This window comes from Mercenaria mercenaria, chromosome 5 (assembly GCF_021730395.1).
Source record: "Mercenaria mercenaria strain notata chromosome 5, MADL_Memer_1, whole genome shotgun sequence".
Taxonomy (NCBI): Eukaryota; Metazoa; Mollusca; class Bivalvia; order Venerida; family Veneridae; genus Mercenaria; species Mercenaria mercenaria.
The window spans coordinates 68,292,628-68,311,856 of NC_069365.1; the positions used below are offsets into that span (position 1 = coordinate 68,292,628).

Here is a 19,229-nt window from a genome sequence, read left to right on the forward strand (position 1 = left end):
TGTAACCGATATTAATAAATGCAGTTCTTTTTTAGTTAAAACTATCATTTATTCTATTTCAGACTTGTTAACCCCTTAAAAATCATGTCTGTTATCCCGAAGTCCATCCACTTTCAATTATCCATTTTGATTCATGTAGACAGACAGGCCCAGACTGGGCAGAAAAATGTTTGAGCCATTTTTACGTGGTCGGTAGCAGGGTGGGTGTGGGGTGGGATGTTTCTTTCCGCTTTAAATTGCAGTCAGAGTTTGAAATGGGCGTTGCGGCAGGTGGTAAAAGGGCAAATGTATCAAACTGTAAAGTGGCAATATGGGGGAAGGGTGTGGGAGGATACCCCCTTCTGCAAGTAGGGTTTGGGGTATTACCACAAGAAATTTTTGAATATGTAGACCCTTGATACAGCCTTTGGTGCGATTTTAATTGAAAATCTTCTGTTTCAATTTCTAAATATTACCTAGATTCTTTCTATTATTATGCCTCAGGACTAGAATATGAGTCTGATATAGATTATATGTAGGTGTAATAAAAATAAATTCTAGAATCATTTCTGTTACAATAATATCTATCATGTATGTTACTTGAATGTTAAAATTTCATAACACAGCTCGATATTTACCCAAAATATTATATCCGGATACGATTACACTTTTCTCCACTTTCAACAATATATTTTACAAATTGTGATGATACGAAGACATTTAGCAACAATTGGCAGTATCTGACATTGAAGTTTACAGTTAATTATTACCTCTTATTTAAATCTTTTCATAAAAACGTTGTTTCGTTTCGTCAAAGCAGCCAAACATAGGCGATCTACTTTCGATTTCAAAAACTACAAGAAAATACAATTTAGTGTTTCGCCGATTTGTTTATTTCTCGAAAAATAAGAAATAAAATCATTTTTAATATCAGTAGAAACTAAACAAACCAGTAAGAGCTTCTTCTTCCGATAATTTATCCGTTTACTGACTGCAAAATTCAACCCACGCAAAGTCGTAGAAGCGTTGTTATAAACAGGTCACGCGTGTTCGCCGACAAGTGTCCAGAATGTAGTTAGGATTCATCCGCGAAGTCTCGCGGAAGAATTAACGTACTGCACATATCTTATTCAGGTCATTTAAAATGAAGTTGTCATAATTTAATTTCATCGATCTGGTAAACTCTTTGATAAGAGACATTCAAATGCTTTCAGAGGTACCCACTCAATAAAATACTAGCAGTATGTTCTGGGACTATATTTTGTCTTTCGCTGGATGTTACGCAAGCTTTGTAAGCCTGTGCAATTCATAAAATGCACAGCGCAATAAATTTGTTATTTGCGCAATGATTTTAAAGATTATTTTTTGAAACGGACAGGGTAACAAATGGATAATTTGGCTAATAAGTTAATATGCAGTTTTTATTTGAATTTGTGAACATCATATTTGCTATTTTGTGACAAAAGGGCATAAAATTCGTCACCATAATCATATGCGCAAATGTATTACCAAATCCCGCAGAATCGTTATGCGTGTTTATGCTTAATGAGTTACCGCGGAAGAAAATACGTGGCTTTATTCGAGTATTGTACAATTACAAGTCATAAATATGACAGATTACATCGTATATTGGTCATAGCAAATAGGATTGACATAAACGAACTTCATTCGATCAATGAACTCTTTGAAATTAGAGACAATCTAATGGAACTACATCACTTCGCTGTGTTGTGAGGCCATTTAAGAATGAGAAATCGGGCGATAGCAAGGACTCGTCAAACGCTTGACAGCGTTTAGCCGACTCAATAAAAATTGTTAAGTAATGCTGAGATTAATGTTAGAAAATACTACCCTTGTAAGTAGCTTTCTTCTTATAGACGGCTAAGCAGTGTTTTCTGTAATTGTTCCCAGCAGTGTATATCAATCACATAGAAATCTTCTTAACAGCATGACAGAAATATATATCATGTCACTATGTGAATGATAATAAAATCTTTAATGTGATAATAATGTTCAAATATCATAAAAACAATAATAAAAAAAGTTTCATAATAAAGTTTCAGTGTTCAGCGATAAAAATGCATACATGTTCAAGCCATCAAGTAACAATGTTCTACAAGTCAACATTTTGATAAAAAGTCTATCCTGGTCCAGTTTATACCTTAGTAGTATGTATCTATACAAAGATATGTTTTAAGTATCAAACCTGATACTTCTGTATACTTTTTTGGTTTTGAACACTGTTGCAACTTTAAATATTTTTATAGCTCTTTGTTTAGACCAAGTTTGATGAAGATCCATCTAGTGGTTCATGAGAAGGTTTTATAAGGTTTTTCTTTTTAAGCTCGGGCGGCCCCCTAAAAGGGGCAAAGGTGAACCCTTTGAACAAACTTGATAGAAAAGCATGCCAGTTTGCTACTTTGGTGTAATTGTGACCAGTAGTTTCAGAGGAGAAGATGTTTAAGTAAAAAAAGGTTGACGCATAACGCCGTACACCGGATGCCGAGTATCAGCCTTTACTAAAAGCTCACTCTGAAGAAAGATCAGGTGAGCTAAAATGCAAGTTGCATAAAGACTAGCACTCTTTTTGTCCAGAGTACACAAAAGTTCTAAAGGTGTCCATTTTGTCATGGCCAGGTTTTAATCTTTCTGTCTGATACATAGTTTCCTTTAGGACTGGTGGTGTTTGGAGGCAAAAGTGCCAGGTATAACGGAGTATCTGCTCCTGTAAAAATAAAAATAAAATAAAGTTGGTTGATTAATCAATCTCATTTTAAGCTAATTTTGCAGGTAAAAACATTACCTTTACTGGCTTAGCCCAGACATCAAACCCTAAAACCTTATATGTCTTGTGTTGTTTGTCAGTTAAACAAAGACGAAAGTCTGCCATAATTTGAAAAAAAAACAAACAAAAAAAACAGGTTGGTGAAAAATGTTTTGACGTCAGATATGACAACAATCTGCCTCATTAACTAATCAAGCAAGGAGATTTTTTGGGGAAAAAATCAGTAATGTATAGTAACTTACTACTACTTTATTTCAGACAAAAGAGCTTAAACAACATCTATTTGTTGAAAGACTCCTTATAACAAACCACTCAAAACAAATCTAAAGAAAACAGTTACTTACCTAGAAGATGCTTTTGTAGAAAAGAGCATGTTTCCCCAAATGCATACTCATATAGGCAAGAAGCCAATAGGTGACAAGAGCGAAAGTCAAAGAGACAATGATGGTTGACTGCAATAGGAATCATGTACCTGACATGTCCAATCATCCCACTGAGTTTCAACATTTTGGGTCTTGTGGTTCTCAAGTTGTGAATTCGAAACGGTTTTCCATGTTAAGGCCCCTGTGACACTGACCTTTGATTGAGTGACCCCCACAATCAGTGGGGGTCATCTACTCTGCATGTTCAATCATCCCAATAAGTTTCAACATTCTGGGTCAAGTGGATATCAAGTTTTTGATTGGAAAGAATTTTCTATGTTCAGCCCCAGTGGCCTTGACCTTTGATGGAGTGACCCCTAAAACTACAGGAGTCCTCTACTATGTAAGTCCTATCACACTATGAAGTTTAAAGGTTCTACGTCAAATGGTTCTCAAGTTGTTGATCAAAAACAGACTTCCATGTTCTGTCCACTGTGACCTTGACCTTCAACAGAGTGACCCCAAAATCAAAAGAGGTCATCTACTCTGCATGTCCAATTATCTAATGAAGTTTCAACAATCTGGGTCAAATGGCTTTCAATGTTACAGGCCCCTGTGACCTTAACCTTTAACGGAGTGATCCTAAAAGCGGGAGGGGTCATCTACTCTGCAATTCCATTCATCCTACAAAGTTTCAAAATTCTGAGTCAAGTGATTATCAAAGGAGTCATCTACTCTGTAAATCATTTCACTCTAGTATGAAGTTTAAAGGTTCTAGGTCAAATGGTTCTAAATTATTGACAGAAAATGGACTTCCATGTTCTGTCCACTGTGACCTTGACCTTTAAGAGACCACAAAATCAATAAGGGCCATTTACTTTGCATGTCCAATCACCCTATCAAATTTCAACATTCTGGGTCAAGGGGTTCTCAAGTTATTGATCAGAAATGGTTTTCCTTGTTCAGGCCCCTGTGAACTTGACCTTTAACAAACTGATCCCGAAATCGATAGGTGTCATCTACTCTGCTTGACAAATCACCCTGTGTAGTTTAAACATCCTTGGTAAAGTGGTTCTCAACTAATTTATCAGAAATGGTTTTCCATGTTCATGCCCCTGTGACCTTGACCTTTGATGGAGTGACCCAAGACACAATTGGGGTCGTCTACTCCATAAGCCCTGCCACCCTTTTACGTCTCAAGGTTTTAGATCAAATGGTTCTCCAGTTATTGATCTGAAATGAGGTGTGATGGACGGATGGAAGGACAGGGCAAAAACAATATAATAATAATAATGTATCGTACAATGTATCAATTCAACTAAATACATCTTTTATTAATTTTGATCTGGAACAATTACCTTGATCAATAGTCTTTTTTCCTTTATGACTGGTCATGTCTGTATCCACATATCCAGGACAACACTAGAAAATAAATAGAATGTTTTTAAACAAGAAACGTGAAAATTCCAAGAATAACCAGGTTTTTAAACTTTGCATCATGCTAACAGGTTCTGTTTAAATAGGAGCTGTTTGTCAAACAAGTATGCCTGCCCCCAATAGTGTGTTGTCCCATTTTCAGTCAAGTGATCACTATGGCCTTAAACTATGACCTTCTTACCCACAAAACAAAAGGGGTCATCAAGTTTTAAGCCCAATTATGCTATCAAGTTTGAAGATACTTGGTCAAGTAGCTCTCAAGTTATTGAGTGTAGATGTTTTTCAAGGATCAGGCCCTTGTGACATTGACCTTTGACTTACTGATCTAAAAACAATAGGATCATCTACTTCATAAGCCCAATCATGCTATGAAGTTAATGAAGGATCATTGTTGAGTGGTTCTCCAGTGAATGAGGTAAACCATTTTCAATGTTCAGGTCCCTGTGACCTTGACCTTTGATCTACTGACCTCAAAAACATTAGTGGCTATATACTTTGCAGGCCAAACCATAATTTCAAGTCTTAAGTTTCTAGGTCAAGTGCTTCTCAAGTTCTTGAGCTGAAACCCCTTTGAAGGTTCAAGTCATAAAGGGCCAAGTCTCCCTTAAATATACTGAACCTGAAGATTCCAACAATATGCATAATGAGATCACTCCTGAATATGTTTGGTTGAAATCCAACCAATAATGTAAGTGATAAAAACATCATAAAATCTCATGAATCAATAACCATAACTCAATTGAAAACCATCAAACCAGAAATTTCCAAAAATATGCACAACTAGGCTTGGCATTGATCACAGTTGGGAAGTTAATCCACCGAATGGTGTTAGCAGAGTTGTGTGGGCAAACTTTGTGAAAGACGCATCACTACTACCAGTTATTCAATTATATATGTTCTTACAAGTGAAGACCATAAACAGTCTCAGCCTGTTCATGTTTTAAACAAATATATTCTAGTCAAGTGAAGGCAGGATAACATCTACTTAACTCACAAGTGAAGGCAGGATAACATCTACTTAACTCACAAGTGAAGGCAGGATAACATCTACTTAACTCAGAGAGAAAATTGTATATCATAAAACTGATGAACCATTTTCTCATACTTAAATCTAGGTATAACTTTGCCAATTTGCATTTTATCAAAGTAAGGACTGGATCATATATTCCCTACTAAAAGTGAAAAATACACAGACTGATAAAAGATGATATTTCATTTACCTCTCAAAGGCCATAACCTTAAAGCTAACTTGGTGTATTGAAAAAAGGATTGCTAGATTTACTTACAGCATTTACAACAATGTCAGCTCGTGAATCTTTGTTAAACTCTTTCTGCTGAGCAAAACTTAGAAGGGTGACACCAATTTTAGAGCAACCATACGCCGACTGACACCAACCTTTCTTCTCATAACTACCATCTTTAGCTGAACTGAAAATAAAAACAAGAGGGCCAAGATGGCCATTGATCGCTCACCTGAGAAACACAACATAACAGTGTAAACATGTTTCGCAGCTGACCCATATTTGAACTTGGCCTTAATTTCATCAAGGCACTTACATGTATTCTGACTAATTTTATGAATATCCAGTGTAAAATGCAACCCCTATTGTGTACACAAGGTTTTTCTTTAATCTAACCGGGTTACCTATTTGTTTTACCCTAGATCACCAATTTTCAAACTACATTGATTTTTTTTTTTTTGATTTAACGTTGCACCGACACATGATAGGTCATATGACGACCATCCAGCTTTAATGGTGGAGGTAGACCCCAGGTGCCCCTCCATGCATTATTTCAGCATGAGTGGGCACCTGGGTAGAACCACCGACCTTCCGTAAGCCAGCTGGATGGCTTCCTCACATGAAGAATTCAACGCCCCGAGTGAGGCTCGAACCCACATCGATGAGGGGCAAGTGATTTGAAGTCAGCGACCATAACCACTCGGCCATGGAGGCCCCATACATTGATTTTATCCCAACACATTCTGATCAAATTTCATGAAGATTTGGTATAAAATGCAGCCCCTATTGCGTACACAAAGGTTTTTCTTGATTTGGCCTAGTGACCTAGTTTTTGACCCAAGATGACCCATATTTTAACTTGACCTAGATTTCATACAGGCAATCATTCTGATGAAAATTCAAAAAGGTCAATTGAAAAATACAGCTTCTATCGCATACACAAGGTTTTTCTTTGATTCGACCTAGTGACCTAGTTTTTTACCCCAGATGACTTATTTTCAAACTTGGCCTAGATTTCATCAAGGGTATCATTCTGACAAAAATTCATTAAGATCAATTGAAAAATACAGCCTTTACCACATACAAAAGGTCTTTCTTTGATTTGACCTCGTTTTTGACCCCAGATGACCCATTTTCAAACCTGACCTAGATTTCATCAAGGTAATTATTCTCACAAAATTTCATGAAGATCAGTTGAACAATGCAGCCTCTACCGCATACACGAGCTAAATGTTTACAGACAGATGCCGGACAACGGACATCGAGCAATCACAAAAACTCACCTGAGCATTGCTCAGGTGATGGCTAACAAGACAGCTATGATGGCCCAATATCCACTCAGCCAAGTGACTGTCAAGATGAATGACTTAAATGTTATTGTTCTGTGGTGGAAGATATTTAGTTTCCTTCCTAACTATACAATGACTAATAATAATTGCCATTTAGTATGTCTATAATTGAGCCATGCTATGAGAAAACCAACATAGTGGGTTTGCGTTCGCTAATGCTTTCTTTAGTTGCTATTGGTTTTGAAAGCGAACAGCATGGATCCTGACCAGACTGCGCAGATGCGTAGGCTGGTCTGGATCCATGCTGGTCAAAAACCCACTAAGTTGGTTTTCTCATGGTTCGGCACATATGTTCTCTACAAACATGTTTAATTATAACATATAATTAAACAGGGTCATAGTGGACTACTAGCTACTGAGCACTGAAGCTATAATGGCCAAGAAATCCAAGCAGTTAATGATTTAAAAAAAATTTTAGTACCGTTTTGAATTATTCTTAAATATAATTTGAGCCATGCCATGAGAAAATCAACATAGTGGGTTTGCGACCAGCATGGATCCGCGCAGTCTGGTCAGGATCCATGCTGTTCGCTAACGGTTTCTCTAATTGCAGTAGGCTTAAAAAGCAAACAGCATGGATCCTGACCAGACTGCGCGGATGCTGGTCGCAAACCCACTATGTTGATTTTCTCATGGCGCGGCTCATTTATACTTTTGAACACAAGCATTTTCAAACTGAATCAGTCTGCCAGGTGGACATAACAAAGTACATTGTAACAAAAAATGAGTCTGGTGGTCAGAAATTTCAACAGACACTTTGTCATTTTTGAGACCTCTCATATACTCTAAAGAGACTATCATAAAAAAGTTGAATTTAGGAAAACAACATTGACTTTATAGTTATTTTCCTTTATAATAAATGAGAAAAACTAGGTGGACAAGAGCTGTCACAGGAGACAGCACACTCAATTATTCTGATGCTGGATAGTGAAACATATATCTGAGAATACTGGAGCTGTCACTTGAGTATTTAATGACTCCAATGGTGGATGAAGATATTGCACAATAGCTTGAGTCTGTGTCAAAAGTATTAATAATAAGAGGGGTAAAGATAAAGTGTATCAAAACACTATACTAGGCAAAAAGGGAGCATAATACATAAAACATAGGTAAAAGAGTTATGCACCTTGTGTCATATGATGCAGTGATATGTCCAACAACTTTTTCAAGTTTGAACCAATCTATTTCGTAAAAACAGAGATATAGTGAAAATGAATCAAAATTAACCTTAAATTCAAAGTAAAAGAGGGCATAATTCATGAAAAATTGGTGCCAGAGTTATGCACCTTGTGTCATATAATATGGGTGGAACAGTGTTTCAAATCCATTTATCAATAACTGAGATACAGTGTATCAAAACTTTAACCTGAAATTCTAAGTAAAAAGCGGGGATAATTCATAAACTATTGGTGCACAAGAGTTATGGACCTTGTGTTATATGATGTGAGTGATGATGTTGAACAACTTTTCTAAGCCTGAATCAAATCTATTTATTAATGACTGAGATATAATGAAAGTGCATCAAAACTTTAATCTGAAATTTTAATTTAAAGGGGGGATAATTCATTAAATATTGGTACCAGAGTTATTGACTTTGTGTCATATGATGTGAGAGATGATGTGGAACAACCACTTTCAGTTTGAATCAAATCCATTTAAGAATAACTGAGATAGAGTGAAAGTGCATCTAAACTTTTACCTGAAATTCTAAGTAAAAAAGTGGGGATACCGGTACAATGAAATTGCATCAAATTCTAAGTAAAAAGGGCTGATAATTCATGGAATATTGATGTGAGAGTTATGGCCCTTGTGCCATATGCTGTGGGTGATATTGAAGAATAACTATTTTGAGTTTAAAGCAAATGCATCAAGTAATTACAGAGATAAGGAGAAAACAGAGAAAGTGTAAAAAAAACTTTAACTACTTGGTGACGAGGAAAGATGTCGACACCGGAGTGAGAAAAATAGCTCTCCATACACCTCATACAGTCGAGCTAATAAACCATAGATCTATTTCTTGCGAAAAAATAAACTGAAAAAGAACTAACACGAAAGCACCTGACAAAAAATTAACTTACTTAACAAATTTGGTCATCAGTTCTTCTACTTTTGCTACATCAAGATCTGGCACAAGAAATTTGGACCTCATTTCAGGGCTGCACTTTTTGGCTGCTGAACTGCTAGACATACTGGACACATTCACTACCCTGAAACAGTTTGTTGAAAGAATTCCGACCAGAGAATTTAAAAAAATGCAATATTTCTTGTATGCATAAATTTTCAGGGTTGAATCGAAAACTGTCATAACATATTATTATCAAATAAAGACAGAGTTACAACAATTTTCTATTCAGCCCTCTTTCTCAGTCATTACCAGTTTTTCTCAAAGATATTTTCATGTACAAGACAAGAAGTCTTTGTATGACGTAGGCTTTCAAGTTCCCATAAAACATATACGGTATACATACATGTATGTAGTAAAATTTTCCCGTGCTTTTCTGGTGTTAGAATGACTCACATGCTATATGTTATCAATGAATGTGTAAATTCATACGCTACTATAACAAATACCTTCGTTTTTCTTTATAACTTCTACAATTGAAGAATAAGGCATGCAAGAAAAAGAATCAATCACTGGCAGCGGGTAATGATGGGTATATCCGGTACTCGGGTAACTGTTAGGCGGTAACAAGGCTCCTGCCGAGTTACCGCCTTACAGTTACCCTTGTGCCCCATATTCCCATCTTCACCCACAACCAGTTAAAGATTCTTATAGACCAAAAGATAAGATTTTTTGTGGGTTTTGATTCACAGAAAGAACAAACAGCTAAACCTGCTTTAACAGCCATCTGTATTAAGCAGCCAGTCAGCTTTGTCTTACTTCTCAAATTTACTTATTTTTCTAATGTCAACTTGTCTTCATTAGTCACCTGCCCTAAACAGCCAGATTGTGTTGCTCCCTTGGCTTGCTGCTTAATACAGGTTTGACTGTAGGCCAAATTGCATCAATAATACGTAGTCAAGTCACTCAGGAAATAATCAAAGAATGACCACACGGCTTTGGTAGAACGAAAGATCTTCTGCAAGCAACAAGGATAGCTTTCCTAAAGAAAAAATTCTACATCGATCCAGAATGGAGAATTAAAAAAAATTACAACTGAACCTACCTTGCATGTGGTTTCAGAAGTGGAAAAAGTCCCTTACAGACATTCAATGTTCCCCAGAAGTTGGTAGCTACAGTGACCTCTGCCTGTTGTGCAAACGGTTCTTTCGCTGCCATCTGAATTATTTGAAACAATGTAGTGAAGCAAAGAAAAATTCAAACACTTTGAAGGAAGAGCTTTTTATATCAATCCATGGAGAGAAAGTGTGTAATATTCTCACAGCTATATCATTTGTTCTGTAATAGAAGCGGAAAAATGTGCAGCCCGATACAGGACTCGAACCTGCGACCTTCTGCTTGCAAGTCAGATGCTCTACCAACTGAGCTAATCGGACAATCGATATCATAGGCAAATTATATACATTATATACACACTGCTACATTCCTCCCTCCTTTTTTTCAAAGACAAACTCAGATTCTTTTGACTAACCCAGCCATTGCTTCACCCTAGCTCTAGGATTCCAAGGCTAGTCACCACACTCACGGCACCAATGTAATAGGAGTGGAAAAATATGCAGCCCGATACAGGACTCGAACCTGTGACCTTCTGCTTGCAAGTCAGATGCTCTACCAACTGAGCTAATCGGACAATCGATATCATAGGCAAATTATATACGTTATATACACACTGCTACAGTTCAAACTACTTTTCTTAATTCTTCTTCCTGTGAATACAAACCTTAAAAGCTATCCCTGCGTTGTTAACCAGTATATCTAGTCCAGTGTATGTCTTCTGGAGGAAAGCCTTCATTCTGTCTATACTGCCAACATCATCTAGATCTAGCTGATGGAACATCGGCTTTAACCCTTCACCATTCAACTTCTTAATGGCTTCTTGTCCATTACCCTCATTTCTTGCTAAAATGAATTTTTTGAATTTTTTTTATCTTTTTAACAATTAGATGCTAAAATCTATGACATGCCTGCATACCTGCAAGAAAACCTAATTACAAGTACTAAGAGGATCTAAATCAGGAATATCTGAGTCACATTCTTCCTACGTGTAAATATACACATTATTCTGAAAAGAAAAATGAGGATTTAGAATTGTTTTTAATTAATAAATTCTTTTTTTTTTTATATTTTTATACCTTATACACCTTTTGAAATATAAAATAAAAAACTTCTACATGTACTTTGACCCTCAACTACCGTTTATCATTCTTCTCTGTCATGCCACAGAATTTGTTTTTATTTAACTGACAGAAAGTGCCGTATACTTCATGAACTTTTCAAACCATTAATAAATTCACTGTTCAGTATCCTTGAGAGTGTGGCTCTTGCAGATTATGTCAATGAATTTGGTACAATGATATTACAAATAAGTTGCGCCATGAGAAAACCAACATAGTGTGTTTACGACCAGCATGGATCCATGCTGTTCGCTAACGATTTTCTAATTGCAATAGACTTTGAAAGCAAACAGCATGGGCCCTGATCAAACTGCGTGGATGCGCAGGCTGGTCTCAATCCATGCTGGTTCTGGTTTTCTCATGGCGCTCAAATATGGTATTCCGAGAGCAATTCCTGAAAATGTTGTGAGAAATTACAAAGTCAATTTTTGCAGCAGAAGTGAAGAGTAGAATCTATGCACTTCAAGCTGAGAAGTATGCATACATGGATGTTCTATTTTTTTTACATGTTAATATACATTCCATGTCAATTTCCTGTTGTTGTTTTTTTGATCGGGGTGCTTACCTGACAAACCTTTTGATAATCAACTGAGGATATGGCTCAGTGAAAGTTTTTGCACTGCTCCATAGCTCCCCTAACCTTCCTTGTTGGCTCAGGCAGACAGTGACACAGACCAACAGACTTTCTCATAAACTTCATACTCTTATGTGCCAACCCAACTGTCCTCTCCACTTTTCTTTAATCCTTACCCTGCTAAATTTCTGTATATGAAGTTATCCATCTTTCAATTTGGACTTTACCATTAATTGTTAAATGGGGAGGTTCCCAAAAAGATATTGACTGAATAGCAGACAGTGCAGATCTTGATCAGACTGCACAGATATGCATCCTGATCATGATCTACACTGGCCATAAATGCAGAATTAATCGTGTCCAGTATGCAAACAATTAAATGACACAAAGCCAAATTTGGCAACACAGTCTTAATGAAATTGATATAAGCACTCAATGTGCTGTTTTCCTGGAAAACAAGCTTAGCAATACTGACTCTACAATCCTCTGGGAAAGCGCAGTTGTAGCCATGTCACATAATTGGCTCTGTGGGAACAAATAATGTGATTCTATGAAAAATGCATAGTTACATACCTGTTAAAATGACATCCCCGTCAAACTGTTTGCAGAGACCTCTCACAATGGCATAGCCTATTCCTTTATTGGCACCAGTGACCTGTAAAACATATTTTCTATTGTGAGCTTCTGTTCATATTTTCTAACAAAATGAAGTCATTGAGATATTTAGAAGAGATGCTAGCAACTATGTTAATCATATAACTATAAGTAAGAAACATTACATAAAATCTTGCTTTCTTAACTTTTAAATCACATTACTGCATATCCAAATTTCAAAAGTTCCTCCGATTACACTGAACAAAATTTTCCCGAAATTCACAAAATTCATCTGTAGTAACTACGAGATTAAGACTGACATTTAGCTTAAATTCAAACCATGAAAACAGATCTGATTTGGGCTTATATTCATAAATCATCATGGCAGAAATTTAACATGTAGCTAGATCTTGTCAGACCTGAAACAAAACAGATGAAATCATCATTTTCCGATGACAGAAAATACTGTTAATTTGAAATCGGTGAAAATGTGCTAGTGCATGATTACCGCAGTAAAGGAGAGTGGATAGGTGGTATCGTAATTTCTTGTGATGGACTGCTAATGTATAAGATAGATGTGGGTTATAAGATATGGCTGAGACATGCAAATCAGTTAAGAAAAACTGAAATGATTGAACCACGATCAATATTAGATCAGCTGCATGAAATTGACATGGATTTACCAAAATCATTACTGGCCAAAATTATCCTACTTACATCCCAGAAATTCTGAAAACGCCACGTGACATAAGTACCGATCATGAGAAACAAGATACTGCGGAGAAAACCGTGATATGTCAGCTGCTGTAATTAGCAATAAACAGGACAGTGGCACTGAAAGAAGATACCCATTAAGGACAGGATAGAAAACCCCCAGACAGATACGGTTTTGATTGAGTGTGGTTACTCTCCAAGATAAAAACAATTACTTGATATGTTAATCTTTAATGTAATTAGAACAATAGGCTAAAACCAGGACTTATCTCATTTACTACAAATTAGTTCAAGTAAACAAGTACCTGGGGAATTTACAGAAATGAATCATTGTTTGGAAATATTTCATTCATGTTTTTCTGTTGTTGTATTCAACATTATGCTTAGGCAATGTTTTTATTGATATTCGAATGTTTAGACTTTCAAATTAACAAGAGCTGTCACTAATGGTGACAAATGCCCCCCGCAGCACCTTGACCTTTGACCTGGTGACCCCAAAGTCAGTAGGGGTGGTAAGCTCAATAAGTACTATCAGCATGTGAAGTTTGAAGGTCCTGAATGAAGTGGTTTGCATGTAAAGTGCCTTCATGCAAAAAGTTAACGTTGGCCCCTGTGTCCTTGACCTTTGACCTGGTGACCCCAAAGTCAGTAGGGTTGGTGTACTCATAAAGTACTATCAGCATGTGAAGTTTGAAGGTCCTGGGTGAAGTTCGCAAGAAAAGTGCCTTCATGCAAAAAATTAACGTTGGCCCCTGTGACCTTGACCTTTGACCTGGTGATCCCAACGTTAGTAGGAGTGGTGTACTCAATAAGTACTATCAGCATGTGAAGTTTGAAGGTCCTGGGTGCAGTGGTTTGCGAGTAAAGTGCCTTCATGCAAAAAGTTAACGCTGGCCCCTGTGACCTTGACTTTTGACCTGGTGATCCCAAAGTCACTAGGGGTGGTGTACTCAAAAAGTACTATCAGCAAGTGAAGTTTGAAGGTCATGGGTGCAGTGGTTCGCGAGTAAAGTGCCTTCATGCAAAAAGTTAACATTGGCCCCTGTGACCTTGACTTTTGACCTGGTGACCCCAAAGTCAGTAGGGGTGGTGTATTCAGTAAGTACTATCAGCAAGTGAAGTTTGAAGGTCCTGGGTGCAGTGGTTCGCGAGTAAAGTGCCTTCATGCAAAAAGTTAACGTTGGCCCCTGTGACCTTGACTTTTGACCTGGTGACCCCAAAGTCACTAGGGGTGGTATACTCAATAACTACTATCAGCACGTGAAGTTTGAAGGTCCTGGGTGCAGTGGTTTGCGAGTAAAGTGCCTTCATGCAAAAAGTTAACGTTTGCCCCTGTGACCTTGACCTTTGACCTGGTGACCCCAAAGTCAGTAGGGGTGGTGTACTCAATAAGTACTATCAGCATGTGAAGTATGAAGGTCCTGGGTGCAGTGGTTCGCGAGTAAAGTGCCTTCATGCAAAAAGTTAACGTTGGCCTCTGTGACCTTGACCTTTGACCTGGTGACCCCAAAGTCAGTAAGAGTGGTGTACTCAATAAGTACTATCAGCATGTGAAGCTTGAAGGTCCTGGGTGCAGTGGTTCGCGAGTAAAGTGCCTTCATGCAAAAAGTTAATGTTGGCCCATGTGACCTTGACCTTTGACCTGGTGACCCCAAAGTCAGTAGGGGTGGTGTACTCAATAAGTACTATCAGCATGTGAAGTCTGAAGGTCCTGGGTGCAGTGGTTTGCGAGTAAAGTGCCTTCATGCAAAAGTTAACGTTGTGACTAACGAACGAACTAACGGACGGACAGTTGAAAACTAATATGCCTCCCTTCGGGGGCATAAATAGGCGAGAAATATGTTACAGATCTATATAATGTATAATCGACACATAAAACCACACCTTTAAGGCATAGCTAAAGAGCTACCGTTGGTATATTCATAATATTGTAATAATGTTAACCACATAGTGAGTAGTTCACGGTTGTATCTTATTGAGTTTATACGTTATATATATTTAAAGACTATAAGTAAAACAATGCAGTGTTTGTCTCCCATAAAAATACACAACACAGGTATGGATTGGTGACCTCTGGTGCATTTTTTTGTCTAAATTTTGAGGTACTTTAGAGGTATTCCCCGCATTTTAGGGGGTCACAGGCTCTCCCAAGAAAAATGTTGAAATGCAGGTATGAAATGATGGGCTCTAGGTCATTTTTGGTCCAAATTTTGATGTATGGAGGCGGTATCGGATAATCCCTGTCATTTTAGGGGTCAGAGGTGGTCCCCCTGGAAAATTTTGAAATACATGTATGAAATGGTGGCGACTCTAGTGCATTTTTTTGTCTAAATTTTGAGGTACTGGAGGGGTACTCCCCTCATTTTAGGGGGATCAGGAGGTTCTTCTCTGGAAAATTTTGACATAAGGTATTAAATGGTGGCATCTGGTGCATTTTGGGTCTAAATTTTGAGAAAATATTATTTCTTTGCCAAAATGTAGTTTGGTGCAACTCTGAAACGTATAGGTTACTTCTCAGCCAAATGGGAGGAGGGGGCATTAGGGTCCCCCTCAACCCGGCCCCGGATCCAGGCCTGGTGAAATATTATCGGAAGGTTGTGACTGTTACATATCTATCATCACTTAGTATGTCATATATCTAGAACATTTATTGTAACACACAACAGTACTTATTATGTCACTGTAGTGTATCTTGGACACTTGACCTTACTGAACTTGCTTTTCAGTGATTTGTTTATGGTGTCCAGAATGGTTGCAGGTTCAGCAAAGATACCAGTGCTCGGACAGATGTGTTCACATGATATAATTAATACCTAGAAGCATTGATAAAAAAACAAAAACATACAAAAGTTTGAAAACAGTACTAAAAGAAGTGTCAAAATATATAGGACATGCAAATCAGCATATATTACTTACAAATCTCAATATTGTGCTAATTTCAAACCACCTTTTTTTAACGAGTAAAGATGATGAAGTTAATATAAATTTAACAACATATTAACTGTTGATTTTTTATGTACTGACAGTGCGACCAAACTAAACACTAAAGTGAGTTTTATATAGTTTCCATACAGTCAACTCGCCAATAGAGAATCACTGCCAATAGCGGGTCACTTGGAAATAAAATGTGAATCTCTCTTAAACATATTAGAGTATACAATGTTTAAGTATCCAGTTATATAAACTTATCATTTAGCAATTATTAGACAAAAGAAGATGGATCTAATCTAATGAGTTTAAGTTCCATGAGTAGATAACTCTTGCAACCATTTTTCCTGACTTGGATTTTAGCACTCTTGAATTCTTCAAAGTGGAATATTTTTGAGCATACCTCACAATTTCTTAGATAAAACCACACAAATTTGGTACCATTTTGAAGAGTGAAACACACACTTTAATAGGAATAATATGATTATGAATTTTAGATTGACTTCGATGAAAAAAAGTGCCATCAAACAAATGCGGCCATTCAGCCAAAAGAGAATCACCAATTTCAGGGATAATCAAAAGGTTCTTTATTTTGCTTAAAAATACAAATCAAAGGTTGACCTGATGTTGTACTGGTCTGAACTGGCAAATCTAGATAAATGAATATGGTTCTATGAATCAATATTTTGATTTTAGTTTTAGATATAGTTGGTGCTAATTATGCATAGAAATACAACTGTGAAAACTAGTGCTATATTCTTTGACTTAATATCTCCTGTTTGAAATGTAAACATACTGTCTCTCATTATATTCTGTCTTGAAATGTTTATTTCTAATACCATAGTCATGTTTTGTCAGAAAAAGACTATTTCAAATGGATAGAAAATATGATAAACTAGGTGACCCCCTATTGGCAAAAGTGACCGCCTATTGGTAAATCAGACAGGTATAAATATTGGAAGTGTCTAGCCATCCGGTAACCGATTTCCTAACGAATAAGACATAATTCTATATAGTTTTAATGTTATTTACTTAAGATATCTATACTTATCTGCAAACAAAATTTTGTGTAAATACATACTATAAACATTTACAATAATTCACTGCATTATTCTGCCGATAAAATGGAAGTTTGCCAAACTTAATAATGGCGAGATCGACGTGGCGTCTCTTACTAAAATTTGTTCATATGGAGGCTTTTATGGGATCGGAATTTTTAAATTCTAACAACTTTTTCACTGGATTTTTCAAAATTAAAACAGTTTTGAAGTTCTTTCAATTTTCATATTTAAGTATTAAGTATTTTTTAATGAATAACTATTTTAAATGACATCTAATTTCAAAAGCGGCAGCGTGATGTTCAAAACTTTAAGAAAAAAACGGAAAACGGGATTTATCCTTAATGTCGATATGGTCAATAGTTAAGCGTTCATAATTAATCCATTTTATTTTGAAATAATTATATTCAAAATTAATGAATGAATTGCTTTTTTTAAGCTTTCCATTCTTCAAAAAGTTTGTGTTTTAATAATTAAAGTTTCAGCCGTTAGAAAAAAAACATCACTTTTTACAAAATAGCATATGGACGTTTGACGATCAATGTTTTATCATTTCTAAAAATAGAATATCAACGGATTTGTAAAGAAACACTCTTGCGTTTAACAGACTGAAAAATCATATAAGTATTGATATTTTAAGTAAATAACATTTAAAACTATATAAAATCATTACTTATTCATTAAGAAATCAATTACCGGACGACTAGAAAATCCCCTGATGATTTGCTAGCCGTCCGGTAACCGGATGACTAGAATGCAGGCTAGGCGTCCAGTTACCGGACGGCTAGACACTTCCATAAATATTTCATCATAACTTCAGACATAAAAGAATGATTCAAATAAATCAAACATTTAAATGAATGCAAGCAATAGTTTTAAATGTTAGTAGGTTTAGCTATCATGGAAGTCTAACTCTAAACATTTTTCACTATATGCTAAAAGTTTATATAGTGACCCGCTATTGGCGAGTTATCTGTACTGTAAGTCTGTATCCGAAAGTAGTGTGACAACCGGTTCAGACTATGTTATTAGGAAATACAAGAAATGACAATTGACTTACCACTGCCACACGTCTGGAAGAACTCATTTCCAGACAAACTGTAATAACCGTTTCTCAATTATATTAAGAGTTTTGCAGAAATTCTTTAAATTCTTATGTAGAAAAATAATTCCAACCTGGTTTGTTTACTTAAAACTTTAACGAATACAATGTGGAGATATATTATTGTCATCACATATTTCATTGCGTATCCTGCGTATTTTTCATTACATGTAAATTTTCAACAATTGGAAGAAATAACTAAAAGATACAGCCAACAAGAAGAACGATATAACCAAAATCAGAAGTAAAACATTTTGTGTATGGGATAGCATTCATCTATCTATCTATCCACTCTAACCGCCTCTGCCTGTTGCTACGCAATATATTCTAACGGAGGATTCCGGAGATGGCCGAGGCTTCGTGCAGCTGCGTGCCTATACAACAAGTTTAAAAGAGAATAAAAGTAATACACGATGTGTATTTGCAAGAATGAAATACAGTTGATAGTGTTAAAAAACAAGAAGGATTTACAGATAAAAGCAGTTTAAAAACAGGTATATCATGTTAAGCATTGTGTGCAAGTTTTGTCACACCCTGCTTAAACTGGTTCAGGGTGGGGGCTTGCACAAGTGTGCTGGAAGGGAATTCCAAGCACTATGGTGGCTGGAAGAAAAGAGTACTTATAGTAATTACAGGGAGTGAGGATCTGGGTATAGGAGTGGGGATGCATATGTCTTGCAAATTGTTAGATGGGATGGGGGCTGACATAAGGAGGAAGTGGTACAGCAACCAAACCATTCACTATTTTATAGAACATACGGAGGCGTGAACCAGATATCCTATTTTCAAGGGTACGCCATCCCGCTGATT

At 36.6% G+C, this 19,229-nt stretch overlaps 1 protein-coding gene and 1 non-coding gene across 2 annotated transcripts; both read right to left on the bottom strand.

Annotated features, from left to right (window-relative positions):
- Nucleotides 1–1,958: 1,958 nt before the first annotated feature.
- On the bottom strand, nt 1,959–18,526 carry LOC123558499 (carbonyl reductase [NADPH] 1-like). The gene is made up of 8 exons (XM_053543823.1): nt 18,378–18,526; nt 12,597–12,678; nt 10,996–11,174; nt 10,321–10,433; nt 9,232–9,360; nt 5,850–5,991; nt 4,485–4,548; nt 1,959–2,704 (listed from the first exon to the last, which is right to left on the bottom strand). The coding sequence occupies exons 1-8, from the start codon at nt 18,402–18,404 to the stop codon at nt 2,607–2,609; spliced, it is 834 nt and encodes a 277-aa protein (XP_053399798.1). The 5' UTR covers nt 18,405–18,526; the 3' UTR covers nt 1,959–2,606.
- Nucleotides 10,833–10,905, bottom strand: Trnaa-ugc (transfer RNA alanine (anticodon UGC)). The gene has a single exon. It is a non-coding gene; the product is annotated as a tRNA-Ala (tRNA).
- Nucleotides 18,527–19,229: the final 703 nt, after the last annotated feature.

Coding starts and splice junctions, on each gene's coding strand:
- LOC123558499 (XM_053543823.1), bottom strand. CDS start 18,404: ATGAGTTCTTCCAGACGTGTGGCAGTG. Junction 9,361..10,320: donor CTTCTGAAACCACATGCAAG/GTAGGTTCAGTT, acceptor AAACTGTTTCAG/GGTAGTGAATGTGTCCAGTA. Junction 2,705..4,484: donor AAAAAAGACTATTGATCAAG/GTAATTGTTCCA, acceptor TTATTTTTACAG/GAGCAGATACTCCGTTATAC.